This window comes from Phoenix dactylifera, chromosome 10 (assembly GCF_009389715.1).
Source record: "Phoenix dactylifera cultivar Barhee BC4 chromosome 10, palm_55x_up_171113_PBpolish2nd_filt_p, whole genome shotgun sequence".
NCBI lineage: Eukaryota > Viridiplantae > Streptophyta > Magnoliopsida > Arecales > Arecaceae > Phoenix > Phoenix dactylifera.
In genome coordinates, this window is record NC_052401.1 from 2,099,082 (window position 1) to 2,125,497 (window position 26,416).

Below are 26,416 nucleotides of genomic sequence, written 5' to 3' on the forward strand. Positions count from 1 at the left end.
AGCCTCCACCACACCTCGGTGGATAATGCCCCAGTACTTCCGAAAGAAAAAAGGAGGAAAACCATCAGGCCCCGGAGCCTTGTCAGCAGCCAGCGCCCAAACTGCCTCCTGTACCTCTCGTGCTAATACCGGTCGAATCAAAGAAGCCCTCTCAGCATCGCCAATACTCCTGTCCACCCTCAGAGGGCGGTCACCATAACTAGCCTCGTCGTCCTCCGTCCATCTGGCTCGGAAAAAGTCAAAGAGGGTCTGCCGAACCGTCTGCTCGCCCTCTACCTGATGGCCCGTCTCATCTCGCAGGGAGTGAATCAAACTCCGCTGCCGCCGAATCATCGTCGACCGATGGAAGAACCTAGTGTTGCGATCACCCTCTCTCACCCATTGCACACGGGATTTCTGTCGCCAGAAGATCTCGTGCTGCCGTAGCAACGAGTGATGAGTCGCTAGCAACCCCCGAAGGTCAGACATATCGTCCTCCATGAGCGCCCCTCCTAGGTCTTCCTTCCTCTGTAACTCAGCAATCGAAGACTCAACCCCTTCCAAACGCCGGAAGATGTTACCCATGACCTCACGATTCCATCGGCGTAAACGCCTTTTAGTCAATTCCAACCGGCGCGAGACCGCCTGCATGGCGTCACCACGTACTGGGGTGCGCCACGCATCGCGGACTACATCCCACGACTGGGGGTATGATAGCCAAACCTTCTCAAAACGGAAGGGGCTATGATGGGCGCGAACCGACGATGTGGATAGAAGCAAGGGGCAATGGTCAGAGGCAATCCGAGGAAGGTGACTGACCTGACAGGTAGGAAAACGAAGAATCCACTCTGGGGATGCAAAGGCCCTATCTAGGCGCTCCCAGACCCTGGCACTGCCTGACTGATTATTGCACCAAGTAAACTTAGATCCTGAAAAACCAAGGTCTACCAGGCCATTCTGCAAGACAAAGTCCCGAAACTCCCTCCTGTCCAATCTGTCAGTGTAGGCAGCACCACCCCGCTTCTCGTTCTCACCCTGAATGCAATTAAAGTCACCAACCACAACCGTCGGGATGCCCTGGGTGATGAGGTTAGTGATCTCCTGCCAGAGGACTCTCCGAGCCCTGTGATCCGTACTCGCATACACACCACAGAGTACCCACGGAGGAACTCCTGGTTTCGATACTACCATAACTACCTGCTGGGAGCAATTGTGGAAAACATCTATCGTCGCCACCCCTCGCCTCCACAAGACCAAAATGCCTCCTGATAACCCCCGGGAGTCAACTGCATAGGTAGCCCACTCCCTATCCAAGCGACGCCTGACACGACTAAGCCCCTCACCAGATAATCGAGTTTCGCATAGGAAACAGATCTCCGGGCAATGGAGCTGTACTAATCTCTTAAAGGAAGACATGAAGGACGGCTTGGCCGCCCCCCTACAATTCCAAGCCAGGATCATCATGGATCACAGTCCACATAGTCAGCCTCCGACCCCTCCTCACCTAGGGTCGTGGGGCCGGCCACTGGCTCAGGCCCCCGACTACCCCGCTCCTCCTCCCCCCCGTGTGTAGGGGGTGCAGCGCTCATGACTGCTGCCCGGACACGCTGCACAACAGTGGATAGGGCTGTGTCCCCTCCCGGTACTGAAGGCTCAACCTCCATGTAAGGATCCGGTCGGTCCCACCCTATGCCCTGTACTGGCGGGCCATCCTCAGCCCCCACAACCGAGTCGGCCCGGCCCAACAGCTCCCAGACCCGCTCTCCCGCTGCTGGGGAGGCCCGCAGGCCCGGGGCTGATCGAGCACGCAGCGTGCCCCGCGCTGCAGACGTATCCCGAGTCGCGCCCGGTAGCCCACGGCCCCGACGCCCCCTCCCCTGGGCCCGGCCGCGGGCCAACATCGTGTCAGCCCGCTGACCCACCGCAGGAAAGGTGCGTGAGTGATCCCCCTTACCTGAGCCTCCGTGCGGGCCCGGGTCCACCGGTGGCCTGGGCCTCTTCTGAGCTTGGGCCTGGGCCACAGCTGGCCCACCAGCCCCAGCCACGGCCCGCATCAGGGCGTCCTGACTCGGCCCCGAGTCTGGTCGCTGGTGAGAGATCCCCCCGTCTTGCTCCGGCTCGGCTGGCTCAAGCTCATCGTCCCCGAGCAGGTCATCACCAGCCAAGTCGACCTGAAACGGGCCGGGAGGAAGGGCCAGCTGAAGCCCTTCCCCCTCCGCTGCCACCGGCGAGCGCCGCCGCGCAACTTTAGCCGGCTTTTGCCAGCCGGCCGTGTCTGCCGGAGACACCGTTGCAGGCGACGACGCCGGCACCACCGGACTCACCGGATGCCTCGCAGACGACCCAGCCCCAAGATCGGCCCCGGGAGGCTCCTTCGGCCGCGGCGGCAGGTCCCCCCAAGGGATCTTCTGCCGTGTTGCCACCATCCAGGGGCCGTAAACTGGCCCCGGGACCTCCTCCCCACCATCGAAGGGCGGTAGGTCCGGGTTGTCCCCCGCCTCAGTTGCCACCGGATGCACCTCCCGGTGTGCACCCGCGGCCGTCCGGAAGCGGCAAGTCACTTCCGTATGCCCCATTCGCCCACAACTAGGGCAAAGAACAGGGACGTTCTCGAAGACGAAGGGCTGCCACCGCACCTTCGTCTTCCCCTGTATTAGCACACCGGGCCGCAGCGGTTCAGTGGGATCAATCGCGACTTTAACGCGGGCGAAACCCATCGCCGCTTGCTGCTCGGTGACTTCATCCACCGCCACCGGCTGGCCGGCGCGCGCCGCGATGTGGAGGATGGTCGACGTCGACCAGTACTCCGGCGGTAGTCGTGGCAGCCGGAGCCATACCAAAGCCCTGTTCACCGTGCCATCCCCCGGCTCAAAGTCCGGCACCCACGGGCTCATAGCGAGCAATTGCCCCGCCACCACCCACGGCCCTTCCCTGAGAGCCCGATCCCGGTCCTCCGTTGACCGGAATCTCAGGGCAATGTACTCATCCGCTAGCGGGACGGCCACCACTCCTTCAAGCTTTGCGCGGGTGGCCACATCCTTGGCCACCCATTCCGCCGGAATCCGGCGACCAAAGCTGCGGACAATCGCCGCCCGCCCTTCCCATACCTGCCGGGCCGCCTCAATCGGTTCTTCCGGCGGCCGCAGCACCTCCGGGAAGCGGCGGCTCAGGCGGTCCACCTCCTCGGCCGTGGGCCAGTGGGTTACCCACGGCCCCGGCCTCGACCAGGCTGAGGGGCGCACCCCACGACCCGTCGGCTTCGACCAGGTAGCAGTGGGCTTACCTTTGCCTCTCGCCGCTTCCTCCGTCGCCTTCGTCGCCGGCTGCTTCCCTTTGCGATCCATGCTGGTATTGGCCACCTGAAAACACAACAACAGATCAGGAGGACAGAGTGTACCAGTGTCCTCCCCCCTTCCGGTGTGGTCCGCCCAGCGCCGGCGTTCGTCCTCCTCGAGTTTCCTCCTCGGTTGCCAGACCCCCTGCCGCTCGCCCGTTTGCAAACTTGCGGCCACCCCAGGCTCTCGACAAACGACCGAGGACGGACTCCCCGAGGTCCCCGCCAAGCAACCAACGCACGCCGCCCACCGGAGCACTAAGATCCCGGTCAATCAGCTCGTGAGTGCCACCGACCAGATAGCCGTTGGGAGCTCTCTCTCTCTACGCCAGAGTTTCTCTCTCAAGATAGCCGTTACCATTCTTTTAACCTATGTTTCACTAAGAGACAGAGAATCTAGTTGTCTTCGTCTCTCAAATCTAAACATAAGAAAAGAATCACAAAACATTGCATACCCAGTGAAGTAATGAGTATATTAGTAAGATCCCCCAGCATATCAACATCAGGGGAAAAAAATAGAGCGTTCCATCTGGTGACAACAATGCAAAATTTTCACCAATTTTTAACGAAAAGTCAATATCTCTGTTTAGTGACCCTTCTTGGGTGATTCATGTCCAAAAAAAAAGTTTTTTTTGCGAACAGAAGTTGCAACTCATTTGAAATACTGGCGCAGCAAAAATATCAATACCAATTACAGCAAAAAAAAATATAAGAAATATTTTCTTTGCAAAATAGAATCCAACTTACAAGAATTTTAATCTGGCTCCTGCCTCGAACCAATCATTACTAATCATGATTCATCAATTACGAATTTCTAATCTACCATGGATAACACGATGACAAAACAACTCCTGTAACTCCAGCAGGCCCAAACAAATGCACCTGAAGCTTTATGACTCGGTCATGTAAATCCAAATATAAAAAAGTAATTTAAAAATCAGTTCATAACATATGAAACCATTGTGATCTTAATAGAGATATGCTCCTGGCTTAATGCCAATGACTTAAGTCCAATGTAAGTAATATATCATCTTAGTTCACATCAACCAATGCACATGCTATTTATAAAAAAAAAGAACTAGTAGATAATAGCAAAGTCTAGAATCCCATCTGAAGTAGAGCTGATTGATAGCCATATATCAGCTTCTTGTTTTCACAAGGTGGGTAGAATTTAATATAATATATGTTTCAGCCTCTTCAGTAAGTCTGACCTCACATCTTTAACCATATAGATTGGACAAAGCTTGTTAATCCGTTGTAATTGTCTTGTGATGACATATAGTGTGAGGCCCAATAGTCCCACATCGGAAAGACTCGTTCCAGAGCCTGGGCATATGAGGCGGGTGTCTCCAAATTCTGCAGACGCGTTTTGGGTGGAAAACAAAACCGGAGAGGGGTGAAGGACGCTTGCGTGAAGCCCCAGAACCGGACAATATCTGGCAGGGGAGCCCCGTGTTCCCCCCTCATATGGCCCCCACGTGGGCACTAGGTGCCTCACGTACCACGCGGAGGCGGAGGCGTGACATTTAGTATCAGAGCCGAGGACGGCTCTTGTCCGATGGTGGGAAGGGTGTGAGGCCCAATAGTCCCACATCGGAAAGACTCGTTCCAGAGCCTGGGCATATGAGGCGGGTGTCTCCAAATCCTGCAGACGCGTTTTGGGTGGAAAACAAAACCGGGGAGGGGTGAAGGACGCTTGCGTGAAGCCCCAGAACCGGACAATATCTGGCAGGGGAGCCCCGTGTTCCCCCCTCATGTGGCCCCCACGTGGGCACTAGGTGCCTCACGTACCTCGCGGAGGCGGGGGCATGACATATAGGTTTATCCAGCACATATATGATTGAACAGAGACCGTCAGGCTGCTGTTTCTTCGCATCTTGATTCATTGATATCAATCAGCAAGGCTTGAACATGAGGAGCATGACCTCCAGCAATTCACAGTTTCAGGACAACAGAAATTTAGATTATGAACCACCTGAGATTGAAGGGAGTGATGGACCTAGCAGCTGAGAATTGAAAAATGACAGCAAACTGCATATGAAACATATAATGATGGATGGAACACAATAATGTCATTCAGGGTAACCATGAACAGGACAAATTAACTCAATGTGAGAACATTTTGAATAAAAGAACATAAAAAATTAAAAAGTCAGATGAAGTAAAGATATCAGCTCCATCATGGCCTAGGCCTAGGTACAAGAAGAAACTATCATCATAATTGTCCAGGCCTTATCCCATCAGCCCGAAATATTCCAATCAGGAAAAGGAGGCTGCAACAAAGTGGTTTAAATGTCCCTTTATCACTACATTCTGCCATGAATCTCAATGACAAACTACAAAAACACAAAATTTGGTGATCCCATATTGACTTGTTGAGAACATGACAGGGATCTTATCCAATAAGCACTATACAATGAGTGTTAAAACCCATCTACAATGACTCCATTCAGAAATTAGGTTCCTAAGCATTATTAAAATAAAAATGCCTTGGTTTTGCTGCCATAAGAGTGTTTTTTTTTTTTTTTTTGGTTGTAACGCGGCATGATTACACTGCCCTTACATATATACAAACACTAGCATCAGCAAATAAAATGCTGGAACTCATATATAATGACCCTCTCCCTGCAATAAGAACTTTTACAGGCTTTTGGCTGTTTTATTCCCACATTATCCAGGATAAGTTGCCGAGCATCCTAATAAGATCTTTGTTTCAATCAGATCCATATATGATCCCTCCGGAGCTTGAGACCAGGTCTTGTACAGACCTAAGGTCCCCCGGTCTCATGCCAAACCGGAGTCTTAGCAGTGGGGGAAGCCATTTCTTATCGTTATTTAATAGAAGGAAAGGACGACACTGCCCTCCATCCCATCTCCTATGTCCAATTAGTAATACAATAGTACATAAAATATACTATTATTATAATAATGAACAGTGATATGCTATTATAATGTTAGATAATAATATAATCATATAACATTAGAAAATCATATGCTATTAATTATTATCATTAATATATTATTATCAATACTTATTTATCCCTTTACCAGGAATCAATCAGCCAAGCACACAAGATAGTGGGGTTAGCAAGGGCAATTATTCAACCACTCTCCAAAAATGTACCTCGAAACCACAATAATTAGCTGAGAGCATCCCAATACACATCTCACAAAAAATTGGGTTTAAATGCATCTTTTATCAAATAATGCAAAATATGTTTGAAACCAAGAAGACCAGATCTCATGCAAACTACTTGATTTTATTTCTCCGAAACCCGCTCCAAAAGGAGCCTTATGTCTCTCCTACGGATAAATTGGAGACCACAAACTTTCAAATTATGCAAATACCATGCCTTTCGGTGTCCAATCAGTTAACTCCCCTCACTGACAGAATCCTCAAATTTTGTTCCTAGCTTCATATGAGAGTTTATAGATTGAATTGCTTATCTAAAACATCATAAGAGCAGCACACCGGGTAGAAGATTGCTTACTAGTTACGAGTTATGCCACGACCGAGATGTAGATGGTGGACAGCTCGGAAATCTTCTCAAAACTAATACAAGATCGCAAATTACATTGGTCTGTGCACTGATATCAATCATGAAACTAATATAAGTTCGCAAATTTAAAATTGTTACACAGACAATTCTTAAGAAAAAGGTGGTTGAGCAAAAAAAAATCGAGACGATCAAGTTACGACACTAAGATCTGTATGTGAATTTTCTCTATAACTAACAAATTCCGACAAATTCCTCTCCAAGTAGAGAGAGATAGAGAGAGCTAATTGACACAAAAGCAAAGGCAAATTGAAGAACGCAATGGGCGAAGTAGCAAAAGATGATCATTTATTGTCACCGATCCACCAAAACACTCTCAATCGCCATCCCCTCTTCCCCCAAGATCACAAAACACAATACCACCACGATCAAAAGAGACAAAAAAATTTAAGAGAGGGAAATTAAGCACTTTCCTCGCTATAAATCAAGAAAGCCCGTCTTTCGCCAAACGGCGTTGCGAACCCGGCGCAGGTCCCTCCCCTTGAGCGTTCTTCCGACCCCCTCCAGCACCGAGAAGGTGGTCATCGGCGAATCGATCCCGGACCGCCTCGCCACGATCTCGTGGGGCGGAAGCATCTCCTCATCCCCGTCCAAATCTCCGTCGTCCATCTCGAACTCCCCCCGTCCTTTCCTCATCATCGGCGGCGCCATCGGCACGTTCACCGGGGCGGACTGGTGGTAGATCTTCCCGCCCGGAATCGACATCGCGGACTCCGGCTTCGTCTTGGGGACCGCCGGGATCATCCGAGCGGAGCTGGAGACGGAGGAAGGGGAGGTGGAGGTCGACGGTGAAGAAGTGGGGACGCCGGCGGCGGCCTTCCGATAGAGGAACTGGGGACCGGCCTTCGCCGTCGGCTCCTTCTTGTCGTTCTCCGGGAGGGCGGCGAGGATTCCGAAGTTCCGCTCCGGAAGGCGCCGAAACCCGGCGCGGGCGATGGAGGCAGGGCTAGGGTTGGGATTGGCGATAGCGGGGGAGGGCTTCATAGGGTAGCGGTTGGTCTCGGAGGAGGGAGGGTCGGCCCCGGTCCAAAAGATCTCCTCCTCGTGAAGCTCGTCCTCCCCGGCGGAGAGGACCGTACCGTTGGCGGCCGGGGACGCGGCGAAGAGGCCGAGGAAGCGGTCGGAGCCGGGAGTCCGCTGGTGGCGGAAGCTCTCCATGAGCCGGGCGGCAGCGGGGGTCACCGGCGCGCGATCTCGTGGCGCTCCACCATGAGAGAGAGAGAGAGCAGGGGCGAGGGGGAAAAAGGGGGAGGGGTTGGAATAAATAGTGGGAGGGTAGGAAAGGATGACGGGGAGGGGCAAGAGTCGGCGACATGGTGGGGCCCATCGTTTTTTTTTTTTTAAGACAACCGCATCGAGAACGGTGGGTCCCATCCGGAAAGCTGGGGACAGCGCCTTAAAGATGTCCCCTCGAATATCCCGCATAAAAATTCCTAGACGAGAGTCTTCAGATTGCGTGCGATCTTAGCGTGACGTCGTTCCGTCGCGTTACGCTATGAGGCAGCGAGCGGGATGGTTTGGAATGAACGGTGGATGTGATTCGCACATCCATGATTATGCGGAAAAATGGAGCTGGACACTGTCTGTCGCATTTGTTTTAGAAGAGCCGTGGAAGTGTCCTAGGAGTCCACGGCAACAAACGTTACAAAACGGGGGGCTCGTATCTGTCACCCGTCACCGCTCCTCTGGATTACCACCATTTCTCGCTGACGTGTCAATCATTAAGCTTGTGAGACCTTGTGCGGCCCATACGGGCCCCACTTGGTTTCCCAATAATTCTTTGACACGGATGCGTACGTCCGCGAGGGCCGGTGGTTTTGTAAACCCACGGCAGTGGCGCGCCTAGCGGAAAGCATGGGTCGAACCGAATGGTTTGGATACCCATGCGGGACCAAACGTGCCGCTTAAAATTGCTATGCGGGAATCCATTTGGATGAAACGTGGCACGAAGCGTGAAGGAGTTGATGTCATGAAGTGCCAGGTGGACGGTGGATCTGCCTTCGGCATAGAGATTTTATGCGCATGCACGTACCTGCAAGGCATGTCCGCGGAAGCGCTGACGTCGGTCAGAGTAACCGGAGCTCCGACCAGGTGCTTTACTTGGCCGTTACGAGCTTTCCATCCCTGCGCTCGTTCGTTCTTGGGAAGCGGCACAATAGAAGTCCACGTTGTAATTGATGACGAAGTATGGTAATCTTTTCGGCCCCCCTTTCCGGATCATATCATGTAATTTATACCGGATTTAGCAGTTATAAATCTTAATTATTTGCCATTTAGAATAAAATAAAATTATCATACATAATGATTGCAGTTACCCCTGGTTTATTATTTGGAGCTAGGCAGCCTAAGAATTATATAACACTATTTGGGAAAAAAAATGTTTTCAGAAAGGACATAAATTTGTCCTTCCAATCCTAATTCATTGGATAATTTTGTACAATAATAATAATTTTAATATTATTAACTACTTATAGTAAAAAAAAAATATTAATTCTTGAGGAATATTCATGATAATGAATAAGCAATGAGTCAAAGATGATACAATAATGTTACAACTTATTGTAATACTAGATGAACTTTTATTTTTAATATAATTTATCATATTACGTTATTAATATTTGCTAATATTTGCATAGAACAATATAAAATTAAGATTGACATACAGATATAATATATCTTTGGCGATAAAAAACGTTGCAATTACTTGATAGATGATGAATTTTTAGCATATTATTATTTATAATTAATATTTACATCCTAAAAGGTGAGAAATAATTGAGGGTGGTATTGGTTATTTCTCCAATTAATTGCAAGAATAAAGAGCTTGGTTTACATCACTTAAATCCGGATACAAGGGAACTTAGGTATAGGTTACTCCCTTTGATGGGGCTAAAGGAGCATTGACCTAAAAAAAGTGGGGAGGATAAACCAAAGAACCACTTATCCTCCTTTAGCCGTCCTCAGATTGAACTATTAGACCTTAACGATTGTGCTCATAAATATGAAATCCAATCCGGCCTTTGTTGGGAATCAACAAATTGTTTGTTTCATAATGGAGGTTGCTTATATTACATAAAAAATACTTAGTTCTGTAAAAATGTTGAGATTGTCATGAGCTATCCTTGTCCGTTACTGTCCATATCCATCATGCTCTTCTTTAGAAAAAATTAGGGTTCTACAAGATAACAAACAAGTTCTTGTCAGCATTGGTGAAAAAAATTAGATGAAAGCCTGTCGATATACGCATGCATATCTATGAATTGAGGTCATGGATTCCCTCATGGCGGATACCGACAATGTCTGTTTCTTATTTCATTTGCGTGTTTTTTTTGTCAAAAAATTTATATGTGGTCTTCTCCTATCTTTCTTGGATCATAGATGTGCTAATTTGTGCAGAAGTTCTTGTGATGATTGGTGAAACATAGTATTCATCTAAGCATCAGGACAAATAGTAATGTGGTCCATGGTGCTTATCATTAGCCCTATGAATCCTTGGGATTATAAATTATTCTTCATGATGCAAGCCATTCTTAACATTTGCTAGATAGATAAATACATAAATAAAAAATCTAATCCCAAATATTTATATACATGAATAAGATCGATGGTACCTAGCTATCACCTGCCTTGAGGCTAACAAAGCTAGGTTGAAAAAATGGGGTGCCTGCAGAGCCTTCCCACTAATTCATAGGAATCACTTTCTACCTTTCTCTTTTTCTTGATATTTTGTTAGTGATTTTTTTGTTTAACCAATGGCAAGAAATGAAACCATCACAAAAGAAAAGCACTTCTCCATTAGAAAATGACGTTCAGCAATCAAGTCTTTTTCTGAAACATGATTAATGGATGCTCACTAAGTTGACAAGGAGGTTGCAGGTCCTGCAGCATTTGGAGAGTGCAGAAGAGCGCAGCGAGGAGAATGTCTCCCTCATATGGTGATTATCTGATATTTTTTAATGCAGAAAAATTATGATATTGGTTTGTTTAAGATTTGCATTCTAATTTTTGTGTTTATTCGTGAACCAGACACTAAAAACCTTAACGGCTTGTTTGGTTCACGGAAAAAGATGGGAAGAAAGTACCGTCAATGAAAAATAATGAAATACCTCTTGATTGGTTGGAATTTTCAAAAAAAACAAAGAATTTTCAAAAAAAACAAAGGAGATATAAAGCAGCTGCAACTTCTATGATTTTGTGCTCCTAATGATGGGTGATAAGAGTTACAAGACCTAAAATAATGTATTTATTATTGCAAGTTATTTACTGATATTTATATACTACTCTCGTCTCTCGTTGAGTTATTTTGTGTGCCCGGTGAGAATTTTTTGGTGTGAATCGGGCAATCTCCATGGAAGTTTTTTATGCAGTGCTGTGGAAATGTAGGATATTTAGCTTGTGCTCGGTGTTCTGCCAGTATTGTGTTCTTGAGCATGGAACCAGCTTCAGTTAAAATTGCTCAGGTGCTGGAAAGTATGAACTTGTGGACTCAGTAACAAAGTTTGATGGTTATTATGTCAAGATCATTCCGTTTAGCATCTACTGCTACAGTTGCCATTGTAATTTATGTTCCTCGTATTGCTTTTTTTTTTTTTGTTGTTGCTGAAAACCTCGCATTGCTTTTGACGGTACTCTCTTCTCAAAGAAGAGGGTACTGTGGATTTGCAGCGTTTTCCTTGAGCTGTTTTCTGACGACTGTTGCAGCTATATGATACTTGATACTTGCACTATGGGGAACATATAGCCGTTGAGATATAAGCAGATTCAGCTCCTTGTTATAGGACAACAACCAAGCTTTGCAGAGCCTGTGTTAGGAAAGACCCCTTCACTAGATGAAAACTTTCCTATCTTTGTGTGAGTAGAATGAGAATACCACAATAATTAATCAATGTAAGAACCACCAAAAAAAAATAAACCACAAGAAAGAGACAAGAATTTTTAGGTGGAAAACCCTCCAATATGAGGGGAAAAAACCACCGGACCTAAGTCCACCACAAACCTCCACTATCAACAATAATGGGCTTACAAAGTATCTTCTCTAGGCAAAGCTAGAGGATCACATACATCAAGGATCTCTTCCTTGGATCACAAACAAAGAGTTTATATGAAAAAGAGTTTAGGCTCCAATAATAAAATGAGAACAATCTCACCGAGTGTAGGTTTGCACAAGGTTCTTCTTCCTTTTGAAATGCCTTGAATAAGATCTTCACCTCCTCCTTGAGATGGATTCCACAAGCACTTCTCCCAAGACGGCTACCCTCATTTTGTTTTCTTCTCATCCACCCTCAAATAGAATAATTAACCCTAACCCCTCTTTTCCCCCTTTTTGTTTCCTTTTTTTTTTCTTTTTTTTTTATTTAAATTGCTGGGTCCCACCTCACATAAGGTGGGACTTGGCCAACAATTCTCCCCCTCCCATCTTATGTGAGAGGCTCCACCAAGCTTGCCTTAAGCATACAAATATCATGCTTCTTCTTAAGCAAAATTTTAGTCATCATATCCGACCCATTCTCATCGGTATGGATTTTCTCTAGATGCAAAAGCTTTTCTTCCAACACATCCCGAATCCAATGATACCTCACATCAATGTGCTTCGACCTTGAATGAAAGCTGGAATTCTTGCTAAGATGAATGGCACTCTGATTATCACAAAAGAGAGTATACTTGTCTTGTTTCAAGCCCAATTCTTGGAGGAATCTTTTCATCCACAACATTTCCTTACATGCCTCTGTCACCCGCAATATATTCGGCCTCTGTAGTGGACAAAGCAACACATTTCTGCAATTTGGACTGCCATGAAACAGCTCCCCCTGCAAAAGTCATCATGTATCCCGATGTAGACTTTCGAGTATCAATATCACCAGCCATATCTGCATCTGTGAATCCTTCTAGCATAGTTTTTCCATTTCCAAAGCATAAGCAAGCTTTGGAAGTACCTCTAAGGTATCTAAATATCCATTTGACTGCAGCCCAATGTTCTTTGCCAGGATTCGAGAGAAATCTGCTCACAACACCAACTGCATATGCTATGTCTGGTCTTGTACACACCATGGCATACATCAAACTTCCTACTGCTGAAGCATAGGGTACCTTTTGCATCTCCTCTTTCTCCCTTTCATTTGTAGGACATTGCTTGTTTGTGAGTTTGAAATGATTTGCAAGTGGAGAGGAAATCGGTTTAGCCTTTTCCATATTAAACCGCTCGAGCATCCTTTCAATATACTTTTCTTGTAATAGCCAAAGCTTCTTGATCTTTCTATCACGAGAAATTCTCATGCCAAGCATTTGCTTTACGGGCCCCATATCTTTCATGGCAAACGACTTGCTTAAGTCTTTCTTCAACCTATCAATTTTGTTAGTATCACGGCCAATAATCAACATATCATCTACATAAAGCAATAGAATGATAAAATCACCATCACTAAACCTTTGCACATAGACGCAATGATCGGATTTTGTCCTCTTGTAGTCGTGGCCCATCATGAAAGAATCGAACTTTTTATACCATTGCCTTGGTGCTTGTTTAAGCCCATATAAGCTTTTCTTCAACTTGCAAACAAGATGTTCTTTGCCCTTAGTTTTAAACCCCTCAGGTTGCTCCATATAAATTTCTTCCTCAAGGTCTCCATGCAAGAAGGCTGTCTTCACATCAAGTTGTTCAATCTCAAGGTCCATACTAGCTGCCAAACCCAATATAATCGGAAGAGATGACATTTTCACAACCGGAGCAAAAATTTCATCAAAATCTATACCTTTCTTCTGACCAAAGCCCTTCACAACTAATCTTGCTTTGTACTTAGGTTTTAAGCCGCTCTCATCCTCCTTTAATCTGTATACCCATTTGTTCTTGAGTAGTCTCTTACCCTTAGGAAGCTTTACCAAATCAAAAGTATGATTTTCATATAAGGATTTTATTTCTTCTTGCATAGCTTGAAACCATTTATCCTTGTCCTTATGATTCTGCACTTCTTGGATGCATTCTGGCTCCCCCTCATCTGTAAGAAAAACATACTCTGAAGCAGGATATCTAGATGATGCTCTGTGCTGTCTAGTAGACCTTCTGACCTCTGGTTCTGTCATTTCAGACTGACTTGATAGTTCACCATGTTCTGAAGCTTCACTGTGACCATTATCACCTGTAGAACCCTCACTAGCACCTGTATCACTATGCTCACTGTCATCCTGCACATCTCCCCTATCATCATCATGGACCATAGGTGGAGGAACTGGATCAAGATTAATTGGAGAACTGTTCAAATACTTCGGCTTCTCTTGCTTTCCAAAGTCTTCAATAAACTGATCTTCAAAGAAGACAACATCTCTACTCCTGATCACCTTTTTGTCTTTTGGATCCCACAACCTGTATCCAAATTCTTCATGGCCATAACCTAAGAAAATACATTCTTTAGACTTTCCATCAAGCTTAGACCTTTCATCTTTTGGAATGTGAACAAATGTCTTGCATCCAAACACCTTCAAATGACTGTAGGATACATCTTTTCCTGTCCAAACTCTTTCTGGCAGATCACCATCCAAAGGAGCCGATGGAGAAAGGTTGATCAAATCCACTGCAGTCCTCATAGCTTCACCCCAAAATGGTTTTGGCAACTTTGCATGAGAGAGCATACATCTGATTCTCTCTACAATTGTTCTATTCATTCTCTCTGCAACTCCATTTTCTTGCGGTGTTTTAGGAACTGTCTTTTGGAGCTTAATGCCATAGTCTTTGCAATATTTTTCAAATGGCCCTCTGTACTCACCTCCATTATCTGCCCTGATGCACTTTAGCTTCTTGCCTGTCTCTCTTTCAACCATGACATGAAAGTGTTTAAATATATCCAAGACTTGATCCTTGGATTTCAAAGCAAAAGCCCATACCTTTCTAGAATGATCATCAATAAAGGTAACAAAATAAAGTGCACCACCAAGAGTTCTACTATCCATCATGCATACATCACTATGTATCAAATCTAGAATGTTAATTTTTCTAGATATAGGTGTTCTATGAAATGCAACTCTATGTTGTTTTCCGGCTAAACAATCAACACAAGTTTTCAAAGACACACCTTTGGTATTTGGTAGCAACTCCTTCTTGGCTAGAATTTGAAGTCCTTTCTCACTCATGTGCCCAAGCCTTTTGTGCCAAAGCTTTGTAGAGAAATCATCATTAATTGTATTCACCTCTCCTTTCTTTAGCTTTGCTTGCATCATGTAGAGAGTATTATTTTTCTTTCCTCTTGCTATCAACAAAGAGCCTTTTGTGAGCTTCCATTTTCCTTCACCAAAATGATTGCTATAACCTTCATCATCAAGCTTGCCGGTGGAGATTAAATTGAGGCGGATATCCGGAACATGTCTAACATCTTTGAGTAGCAACTTGCACCCTGTATTGGTCTCTAAACATACACTCCCCATGCCAACAATTTTGGATAAACCATCATTTCCCATCCTAACACAACCAAAATCACCAGAAGTATAGGATGTGAAGAAACCACCATGTGGAGTGATATGAAAAGAAGCACCAGAATCAATCACCCAGTTACTATCTTCATATGCAAGGTTGACACAACCATCACTAACAACAATGACATCTGCATCAGCTGCAACTGCTGTAACATCCTTTTTCTCTGTCTTTGCTTCACCTTTTTCTGTGTTCTGCTCTCTTTTCAATGCTCTGCACTCTCTTTTCATGTGTCCTAGTTTGCCACAATGATAGCATTTTATGCCTTTCCTTGACTTTGACCTGCCCCTGGATTTATCTCTATTGTAAGGATACTTGCTTTTGCTTCTACCTCTTCTTTCTGTCACAAAAGCCTCAGCTTCAGGAGATATTCCCTGTTCCTTTCTTCTAACCTCTTCATTTAGCATGCTATCCTTTACCATATCCAAAGTGACCTTGCCGTCAGGTGCAGAATTGCTTAGAGACACCACAAGAGTCTCCCAACTGTCTGGCAAAGAACTAAGAAGTAACAAAGCCTGCAACTCCTCATCTAGGACAAGCTTCATAGTAGTCAACTGATTCACCAAGCCTTGGAAGTCATTCAAGTGTTCTGTCACACTTTTCCCATCTTTATACTTCAAGTTGACAAGCCTCCTAATCAAAGAGGCTTTATTCTGTGCAGTCTTTCTCTTATACATGGCCTCTAATTTCTTCCACAAAGAGAAGGCATTGGTTTCTTGAGCAACATGATGAAACACAGTCTGATCAACCCATTGTCTAATTTGTGCAACTGTCTTTCTATTCATTATCTCCCATTCCTTGTCAGTCTTCTCTTTTGGCCTAGCCTCATCTCCATGGATAGGTTCATACAAATCCTTACAATAAAGGATATCCTCCATCCTAGGTTTCCAAATGGCATAGTTGGAAGATGTCAATTTAATCATGCCTCCCATAGAATCCTCCATTCGAGTCACACAAGAATTTTATCAAACACCTTGTAGGCACAAAACCTTGCTCTGATACCACTTGTTAGGAAAGACCCCTTCACTAGATGAAAACTTTCCTATCTTTGTGTGAGTAGAATGAGAATACCACAATAATTAATCAATGTAAGAACCACCAAAAAAAAATAAACCACAAGAAAGAGACAAGAATTTTTAGGTGGAAAACCCTCCAATATGAGGGGAAAAAACCACCGGACCTAAGTCCACCACAAACCTCCACTATCAACAATAATGGGCTTACAAAGTATCTTCTCTAGGCTAAGCTAGAGGATTACATACATCAAGGATCTCTTCCTTGGATCACAAACAAAGAGTTTATATGAAAAAGAGTTTAGGCTCCAATAATAAAATGAGAACAATCTCACCGAGTGTAGGTTTGCACAAGGTTCTTCTTCCTTTTGAAATGCCTTGAATAAGATCTTCACCTCCTCCTTGAGATGGATTCCACAAGCACTTCTCCCAAGACGGCTACCCTCATTTTGTTTTCTTCTCATCCACCCTCAAATAGAATAATTAACCCTAACCCCTCTTTTTCCTCTTTTTGTTTCCTTTTTTTTTTCTTTTTTTTTATTTAAATTGCTGGGTCCCACCTCACATAAGGTGGGACTTGGCCAACAGCCTGCATCCCAATTGAGGCTCATGGGCCTTGTTTATAGGCTTACTTGAAGCATCATATGGCTAGGTCCATAAACTAGCTTAAATGGTAAAGCTATGTTCCTAATTTGTCCAGATTTTGCTTGTATAGGAATTGAAGGAGTCATCTAGAAAAGTTGATCCTTTTATTTTGTAGTCAAGAAATGATCTTGATTAACCAAACCCTGGAAGTAATTGGATGGCCTGACTCTAGAAAAAATGACATTTTGCGACAACTCCCTATGAAATAGTGCTGATTGTGTTAACTTAGGCCCCGTTTGGGGAGCTATTGGGTGTAAAGCTTTTAGAAGTAAAGCTTTTTGAAGAAGAGCTTTTATAAAAAGCTATTTTTACTTGGTAACTACATTTCTAAAGTGCTATAAAACTTTGATATATGATTGCCAAACAAGCTGAGAAAGTACTTTAGGAATGACAAAATGACCATTGAGGACATTGCATGATATTATACAACGGAGTATAATAAAATATAATATATATTAATACATAAATATATGATATAGTATAATATTAGTATAATGTAATATAATATTATATTTATGGTATAATATAATATTTTGATATTATAATGCCATCAAATTTTTTGGGATAAAATGAAGAACGAAGCCAAAAAATTCTCTCCTCAAAATGATGAATAAATAAATGGAGCAAAGAAATAATACCTTAATCACGTGGTAAGGGAGAAAGCCAAGACCAATTAGGGTTCCTTGGTTGTTGGGGCTCCTGCAGATTTTTTTTTGTGCATTATGATATAAATGGACACTTTCTGTTATTATATAATTTTATCATGGGTATTTTAGTCGATTAAATTTGATTATAATATCTATTTTATATTTAGTTAAACGGGTCAGGCATATTAATGTTATGATAGTAATTATTTTAAATTATATTATATATGGTTATGTTCTCGCTCCGCCAATGGGGATTATTCATTGGTCCTGTCGACTTGTAATCTTAGAAACTAGTTTTAACACTGCACCATCGGTGATTAGAATAGTCGTATTTAGATACCGTACCATCAACAATTAAGAATAGTGATGTTTGAAACTTTCTGCATTTTGATACATGCCACTCGGTTACGTGACAATAGCCTGATGTTGGATTTCTAATATCAATTTATGAAAATAATAGTAAACTTCAAAAAAAATATGTATTATTCAAGAATTGATTTATTTTTTAGTCAACATATTGCTTTTTAACTAATTACTTGGTATGCTTAGACCTCACTTTTGAATATTATGTTGCTTACTGGGCTAGTGTAGCTTATTATTATATTTTTTTTAAGATCCAGATGCATGATTGTTCGGGACTTGCAGGAGTGCACTACATCTTTCGAAGATACTTTCAGTTATTAGAGTTTTAGTAAGACTATTTAGACTAGTTAAAATTGTTGCTGGGGGTCCAAACCGAGAACGATTGGCACAGCGGTATGAACGGGGTTCCCTTGGAATTACTTCGGTTGCGCTCCACCTTCCGCCGGGAAACCTGCAAGCAAGCCTCGCACCACCACCGGGGTGGTGGGGGCCCTCCGACGATCAAGTTAGGGGAGATCGAAGGAGAAGAAGAGGTAGCAGGTAAGATAATACTTTGGAAAATCTTGCTTACCCTCCCCTTCCCCCCCAGCCGCATATATATCAGGCTGGGGGATTTTTCTAGGGATTGGTCATCGTGTGGCCCGATGGGGTTGCCACTGACATGGTCGTTACAGGGCGTCGTGGGGCAGCGCTGGGTACGGCCATGGCAGGGCGTAGTGGAGCTCCGCTTTGTACGGCTGTTACAGGGGATCGTGGGGCAGCGCCGGATACGGCCGTTGCAGGGAGTAGTGGAGCAGGGGGCCGCGGCGTGCCTCAGGGGAACAGTCTGTTGTTGTCAAGAGATTGCCGACTTGGGGTCGGATTGCTGGATCAAGGGGCACCCGACTCGGGGTTGGGCTGCGGAGCCGAAGATATCCGACCCGAGGTCGGATTGCTGGATCAAGGGGCACCCGACTCGGGGTCGAGCTGCGGAGCCGAAGATATCCGACCCGAGCTCGGATTGCTGGACCAAGGGGCACCCGACTCGGGGTCGGGCTGCGGAGCCGAAGATATCCGACCCGAGGTCGGATTGCTGGATCAAGGGGCAGCCGACCCGGGGTCGGGCTGCGGAGCCGAAGATATCCGACCCGAGGTCGGATTGCTGGATCAAGGGGCAGCCGACCCGGGGTCGGGCTGCGGAGCCGAAGATATCCGACCCGAGGTCGGATTGCTGGACCAAGGGGCAGCCGACTCGGGGTCGGGCTGCGGAGCCGAAGATATCCGACCCGAGGTCGGATTGCTGGATCAAGGGGCAGCCGTAGTCTTCCTGGGCGCGCGTGCCGGTCACGTGGGGCATGGTGGCTAAGTTCCCCCGTAACAGTAGCCCCCCACTTCCGAGCCTGGAACCAGGAGGGAAACGGGTGAAGGGAGTGACGCTTCGAGATTGCCGCCATCCCTTGGAAAGGCGCGCGCGCTCCGAGCTCCCCGCCTTCTTTATGGCGTATGGCGGTTGTCGCTGATCTGGCAGTCTGCGGATTTCGGCGGACATCCTTCCTTAATGGCGTTGATTCGCCTTTGGGGCGCGAACGATCCTTCGGCAGCCAGGCGTCCTTTGGCGTCACCGAGGCGTCACCCGCCTTCCCGCCTATTTAACCGGGGGCCCTTCTCCGTCCGCCTTTCTCTTCACAGGCATCCTCGAGTTTCTCCCTTGTGCTGCTGCCGTTGCCGTCGGACTGTTCGTTCGCTCCTCCTTTGACGCTCTCGGAGCCGTTCTCCCTTCCCTTCGCGGACGTGCTCGCCGTTCCAGACCCAGGGGTTCCTCCAAGCTGACTCTCTGTACTTTTCTTTGTTCTTTTCTTTGTATGTTGGCGTTTTGCCATGTTGTATGGGTCTCGGCCCTGATGCAACGAAAGTTAATGCAAACAAAGTGTTTCCTCATTTCACTTTCGTCCTTCCTCTTTTTAACTCTTAGTAGCGTCTTGCCGACTCCTGACTCTTGAAGTTCCTCCGGCGCTAGGCCAGGCATCCGAGGGTTAGGCCTCAGGAAATTCTTCCGGCGCTAGGCCAGGCATCCGAGGGTTTGGCCTTATCTTGGATTCTCAATACTTCTGTCGCTCCATCCCCGCAGGGGCAGAGAACCCGTCGCTGTCTCGGCTGTGCTACCGGAGGCTGAAATTCTTCCGGCGCTAGGCCAGGCATCCGAGGGTTAGGCCTCAGGAAATTCTTCCGGCGCTAGGCCAGGCATCCGAGGGTTAGGCCTCAGAAAATTCTTCTGGCGCTAGGCCAGGCATCCGAGGGTTAGGCCTCAGGAAATTCTTCCGGCGCTAGGCCAGGCATCCGAGGGTTAGGCCTCAGGAAATTCTTCCGGCGCTAGGCCAGGCAGCTGGTCGGCCAAGGCTGGCGCAAGCCGAGGCGACCGGTCGGGGCTTCAGGCTAGTCTGCTCCCGAGATGATCATCGGGTTAGCCTGGCATCCGAGGGCCGAGCCTCGGGGAATTCCGCTCGTTGGTCGGCCAAGGCTGGCGCAAGCCGAGGCGACCGGTCGGGGCTTCAGGCTAGTCTGCTCCCGGGATGATCATCGGGTTAGCCTGGCATCCGAGGGCCGAGCCTCGGGGAATTCCGCTCGTTGGTCGGCCAAGGCTGGCGCAAGCCGAGGCGACCGGTCGGGGCTTCAGGCTAGTCTGCTCCCGGGATGATCATCGAGTTAGCCTGGCATCCGAGGGCCGTGCCTCGGGGAATTCCGCTCGTTGGTCGGCCAAGGCTGGTGCAAGCCGAGGCGACCGGTCGGGGCTTCAGGCTAGTCTGCTCCCGGGATGATCATCGGGTTAGCCTGGCATCCGAGGGCCGAGCCTCGGGAAATTCCGCTCGTTGGTCGGCCAAGGCTGGCGCAGGCCGAGGCGACCGGTCGGGGCTTCAGGCTAGTCTGCTCCCGGGATGATCATCGGGTTAGCCTAGCATCCGAGGGCCGTGCCTCGGAGAATTCCGCTCGTTGGTCGGCCAAGGCTGGCGCAAGCCGAGGCGACCGGTCGGGGCTTCAGGCTAGTCTGCTCCCGGGATGATCATCGGGTTAGCCTGGCATCCGAGGGCCGAGCCTCGGGGAATTCCACTCGTTGGTCGGCCAAGGCTGGCGCAAGCCGAGGCGACCGGTCGGGGCTTCAGGCTAGTCTGCTCCCGGGATGATCATCGGGTTAGCCTGGCATCCGAGGGCCGAGCCTCGAGGAATTCCGCTCGTTGGTCGGCCAAGGCTGGCGCAAGCCGAGGCGACCGGTCGGGGCTTCAGGCTAGTCTGCTCCCGGGATAATCATCGGGTTAGCCTGGCATCCGAGGGCCGTGCCTCGGGGAATTCCGCTCGTTGGTCAGCCAAGGCTGGCGCAAGCCGAGGCGACCGGTCGGGGCTTCAGGCTAGTCTGCTCCCGGGATGATCATCGGGTTAGCCTGGCATCCGAGGGCCGAGCCTCGGGGAATTCCGCTCGTTGGTCGGCCAAGGCTGGCGCAAGCCGAGGCGACCGGTCGGGGCTTCAGGCTAGTCTGCTCCCGGGATGATCATCGGGTTAGCCTGGCATCCGAGGGCCGAGCCTCGGGGAATTCCGCTCGTTGGTCGGCCAAGGCTGGCGCAAGCCGAGGCGACCGGTCGGGGCTTCAGGCTAGTCTGCTCCCGGGATGATCATCGGGTTAGCCTGGCATCCGAGGGCCGTGCCTCGGGGAATTCCGCTCGTTGGTCGGCCAAGGCTGGCGCAAGCCGAGGCGACCGGTCGGGGCTTCAGGCTAGTCTGCTCCCGGGATGATCATCGGGTTAGCCTGGCATCCGAGGGCCGAGCCTCGGGGAATTCCGCTCGTTGGTCGGCCAAGGCTGGCGCAAGCCGAGGCGACCGGTCGGGGCTTCAGGCTAGTCTGCTCCCGGAATGATCATCTGGTTAGCCTGGCATCCGAGGGCCGAGCCTCGGGGAATTCCGCTCGTTGGTCGCGCGCCTATCACTTGCCGCTCGACGGGGTTTCTCCGTGGCCAGCTGCGATCGTGTTTCTCCTCCTCTCGAAGTGTCACCTGAGGAACACCAGAAGGCCATTAAATGCTAATTGAGGCGTTACCTGGGAAATCGGACCGGCCAGTTGCTGCTTGCGAGGAGTGCCAGTTAAGCGGCCACGATACGCGCGTTCTTCGAGGCGGATGCGGCCTGGGCGCATGCGGAGATACGGGGGCCGCGGGATACACGCCGCCCGGAGTGTCCTGCACGAAGAATACAATTAAGGAGAACGACGCTTAGGAGATCGTGGGGGGATAAGCCTCGAGAGCCGGAACGGCTCCGGATTCGATGTGCCCGCATTTATTTGAGCCATCCGCATCGGAACGACCGGGGGGCCACAGTTTGGCTATAAATATAAGCGTAGGTGCGGTGGAGCCTGCCAGGTCGCCGAGCTTGATCTTCGTCTTTAGGGAGGATCCCTTCGGCGAGGTAGGCGACGAGCGGGTCCATCCAAGACGGCTCCGGATCAATCGCCATCACCGCTCCAGCCTCGCCGATGCTCGAGGCATCCAGGGTCTCCAGGTAGATTGCCCTCGACAAGTTGTGCGCCTCTGCGCCCACCAAGCGGGACAACCTGTCGGCCCTGGCATTTTCGCTTCTGGGGACCTGCTGGAGGTCGATGCTGCCGAGGTCGGAAATGAGTGCTTGCACCTTCCGGACGTAGTTCTGCATGGTCGGGATCCGGGCCTCGAACTCCCCACGGACCTGCCTGACCACCAGCTGGGAGTCGGTGAAAACCTTCAAACGCCGGATGCCGAGCTCCCCGGTGAGTTTGAGTCCCGCGACTTGGGCCTCGTACTCCGCCTCGTTGTTGGTCACTGAAAATCCAAACCTCAAGGCATACTCGGCTATCACTCCATCAGGACTGGTAAGGACCAGCCCGGCTCCTCCACCTTCGGGGTTCGACGACCCATCGATGTGAAGCGTCCAGGTCGGGAGGTCGAGGCTGGGCGTTTCCGACGGTCTAGGCTCCGCCTCCTGCACCGTGCACTCAGCGAGGAAGTCCGCGAGCACCTGGACCTTGATGGCGGGTCGAGGCTGGTAGCGGATGTCGAACTCACCGAGTTCTACTGCCCACTTCACCAGCCGTCCCGCATTCTCGGGGTTGTTGAGGATCTGTCGTAGTGGTTGATCAGTCAAGAGGGTGATAGAATGGGCCTGGAAATAGGGGCGGAGTCTCCTGGTCGCGGTCAGCAGCGCGAAGGCGATCTTTTCAGCCTTCGTATACCGCGTCTCGGCATCCCGTAGGACCCGGCTGATGTAGTTCACGGGCTTCTGGAGCTTTGCCTCTTCCCGAACCAGCACCGCACTGACCGCGGTTGGGGAGACCGCCAGAAAGAGGTAGAGCATCTCCCCTTCTTGCGGCTTGGACAGCAGGGGAGGAGACGCCAGGTATTCCTTGAGCTGGTCGAATGCTGCTTGACATTCGGCCGTCCAGAGAAAGTCTTTCGGGCGTTTTAACACTTTGAAGAATGGTTGGCAGCGTTCGGCCGATTTTGCCACAAATCGTCCGAGCGCGGCGACCCTTCCAGCGAGCTCCTGAACCTCCTTCACTTTGGTCGGAGGGGACATACCTTGGATGGCCTTGATTTTATCCGGGTTGGCTTCGATACCCCGCTGGTTGACAATGAAACCGAGGAACCTCCCGGCCGAAGCGCCAAAGGCGCACTTCGCTGGGTTCAGCTTCATGCGAAACTTCTGCAAGGTGGTGAAAGTCTCCTCCAGATCCACGATGTGCTGGTCTGCCTGGCGGCTCTTCACCAGCATATCGTCCACGTACACCTCCATGTTCCGGCCGATTTGCTCTTTGAAGATTTTGTTGACGAGGCGCTGGTAAGTGGCGCCAGCATTCTTCAGACCAAAGGGCATTACCTTGTAGCAGTACAGCCCCCGGTCTGTTATAAAGGCAGTTTTCTCCTCGTCCTGTGGGGCCATCATTATCTGGTTGTAACCGGAGAAGGCGTCCATGAAAGACAGCAGCTGATATCCGGAAGTCGCGTCGACCAGTTGGTCTATCCGCGGAAGCGGAAAGCTATCCTTAGGGCACGCCTTGTTCAGTTCGGTATAGTCGACGCACATCCTCCACTTCCCGCTCGCCTTCCGGACAAGTACGACATTTGCCAGCCACTCGGGGTAACTCACCTCCCTTATGAATCCTGCCTCCAAGAGCTTGTCTACCTCCTGGTCGACCACCCGAATCCGATCCGGGGCACAGTGTCTCTTCTTCTGCTTCACTGGCCGGTGGGTCGGGTCGACGTTGAGGGCGTGAGAAATGACCTCCGGGTCGATCCTAGGTACATCGGCCGCCGACCAAGCAAATACATCGGCATTGGCTCGGAGGAATTCCACCAACCGGGCCCGAGCTCCCGGGTCGAGATTGGCGCCGACCCGGACCGCCCGGTCCCGGCGGCCTTCCTCGAGGGGAACTTCGACCACACCCTCGGCTGGCTCCCCCTGCCGCAAGGCCACCTCGTCTCTGGCATCAAGGGACTCGACGTTGAGGGCTTTTGCGGGCTTCTTCCCTTTGAGGGTCGCTAAGAAACATTGCCGTGCGGTCGGTTGGTCACCTCGGACCTCCCCGATCCCGACCGTCGTGGGGAACCGCATGAGCAAGTGGTACGTGGAGACCACCGCGCGAAGGGCGTTCAGCCCGGGTCGTCCGAGGATAGCGTTGTAGGCCGAGGGAACACGGACGACCAAGAACCCGAGTCGCACCGTGGCTTCTGCGGGTGCGACGCCCGCAGTCACAGGCAGCTCAACGACACCCTCCACCGGGACAGCGTCGCCGGTGAATCCTATGAGGGGGTTGGATATTTTGCGCAACGATTGTCTGGACAAGCCCAGCATGGCGTCATCGTGGGGGGTTTGAACCCCCTTTACATCCTCATCACAAAAGGTGATTACATTGCCGACCCTCTGCCTCTTTGCGACGGCCGCACCTGACGCCTCCGTCGAGCCCCCTGCGTTCCTCACGGGCCGGGGGCAGCCCCCAGTGATAGTGTGGATCACGCCCGCAACGGGTCGATTCTGCTCCCGAGGCTCCGGAGGAGCCGGGTCGGCCGGACGCGGGTCTGCGGGGGGACGTCGGTCGCTCACATATCGACCGAGACGCCCCCGGCGGATGAGAGCCTCGATCTCGTCCCGAAGCTGGAAGCAGTCTTCTGTGTCGTGGCCGTGGTCTCGGTGGTACTCACAGTACGCCCGGGAGGGCCTCTTCCCAGGGATCTTCCGCATCTGTCTCGGGGCCGGGAGGTCCTCCCGCCCCTTGATCTCCATAAGGATCTGGGCCCGGGGAGTCAGGAGAGGGGTGTACCGGTTGAAACGTCGGGGCGGAGAACGAGGGCGTGGGGCGCCGTGGTTCTTCGCCGGCGACGGGCTTCTGCGCCGACGCTGGGGCGTCGGGCTCCTCCTCTGGCGTGCCTCTTTCCGCCTTTTCTTCCCAAGCTTTGGAGGGATCTCGGCGGCCTCCTTGCTCCGGTGGGCGGCCGCCTCCTCGGCGTCCGCATACTGGTTCGCCCGGGACAACAGCTCTGGGAAGCTCCGCGGCAGGCGTTTGTCCAGGGAGAAGGTGAGTCTGCCCTTCCGGAAGCCACGCTTCAGGGCTGAAAGAGCTACCTCCTGACTCAGGTTCCGGACCTCCAACGTAACCCTGTTGAATCGGGTAAGATAATCCCGCAGGCTTTCTCCCTCGTTTTGCCGGACATCAAAGAGGGAGTCGGAGACCAGTCGCCGCCGGCTACTGACGGCGAAATGAGTGACGAAGAGGTGAGTGAACTGGTCGAAGGACCGGATTGAGTCAGCCTCCAGCCCGGCGAACCACGCCCTCGCCGGGCCACGGAGGGTTGCCGGGAAAGCCTTGCAGAGAAGGGGATCTGATGCTCCGTGGAGGAGCATAAGGGTCCTGAAACTCTCGACGTGATCCCGCGGGTCCGCCGCCCCGTCATAGGGCTCGATCGCCGGCATTTTGAACCCCGGCGGATTCGGGGTCCGCAGGATCCTCGAGGCAAGCGCCGGCTGGGAGGAGATCTCTAAGTCGGCGAAAGGATCTTTAGAATGGCCCTTCAGGACCTGGAGTTGTCGGTGGAGATCGTCCACCCGCCGATCCAGGGAGCGCGACCGGTGGGTGGGAGACAAGGGGCGGCGAGAGGGGGACCGACTGGAGCGCGGGTTCCTCGAGGACTGGGGGGTCTGGGAACGCGCCCGGGCCCGCCTCTCGGACCCCGCGCAGCTCCGGCGGGAAGGTCCCGGCAGAATGGAGCATGCTCGAGAATCCTCCTCGCGCCGGCGCTCCTCCCCATGGGAGAGGAAGGAGCGCGGGTTGAGGAGGACAGGCGAATGCTCAGGCAGCGGCGGCTCCTGAACCCGCTGCGGCGCCCGGAACATCGCACCCTGCAGATTCTGCACTGCCTCCGCGAGGGTG

The 26,416-nt window shown here is 50.0% G+C and overlaps 1 protein-coding gene across 1 annotated transcript; it reads right to left on the reverse strand.

The window, feature by feature from the left end:
• Positions 1 to 7,006: 7,006 nt before the first annotated feature.
• On the reverse strand, positions 7,007 to 8,093 carry LOC120112115. The gene has a single exon (XM_039130753.1). The coding sequence runs from the start codon at positions 8,026 to 8,028 to the stop codon at positions 7,288 to 7,290; it is 741 nt and encodes a 246-aa protein (XP_038986681.1). The 5' UTR covers positions 8,029 to 8,093; the 3' UTR covers positions 7,007 to 7,287.
• Positions 8,094 to 26,416: the final 18,323 nt, after the last annotated feature.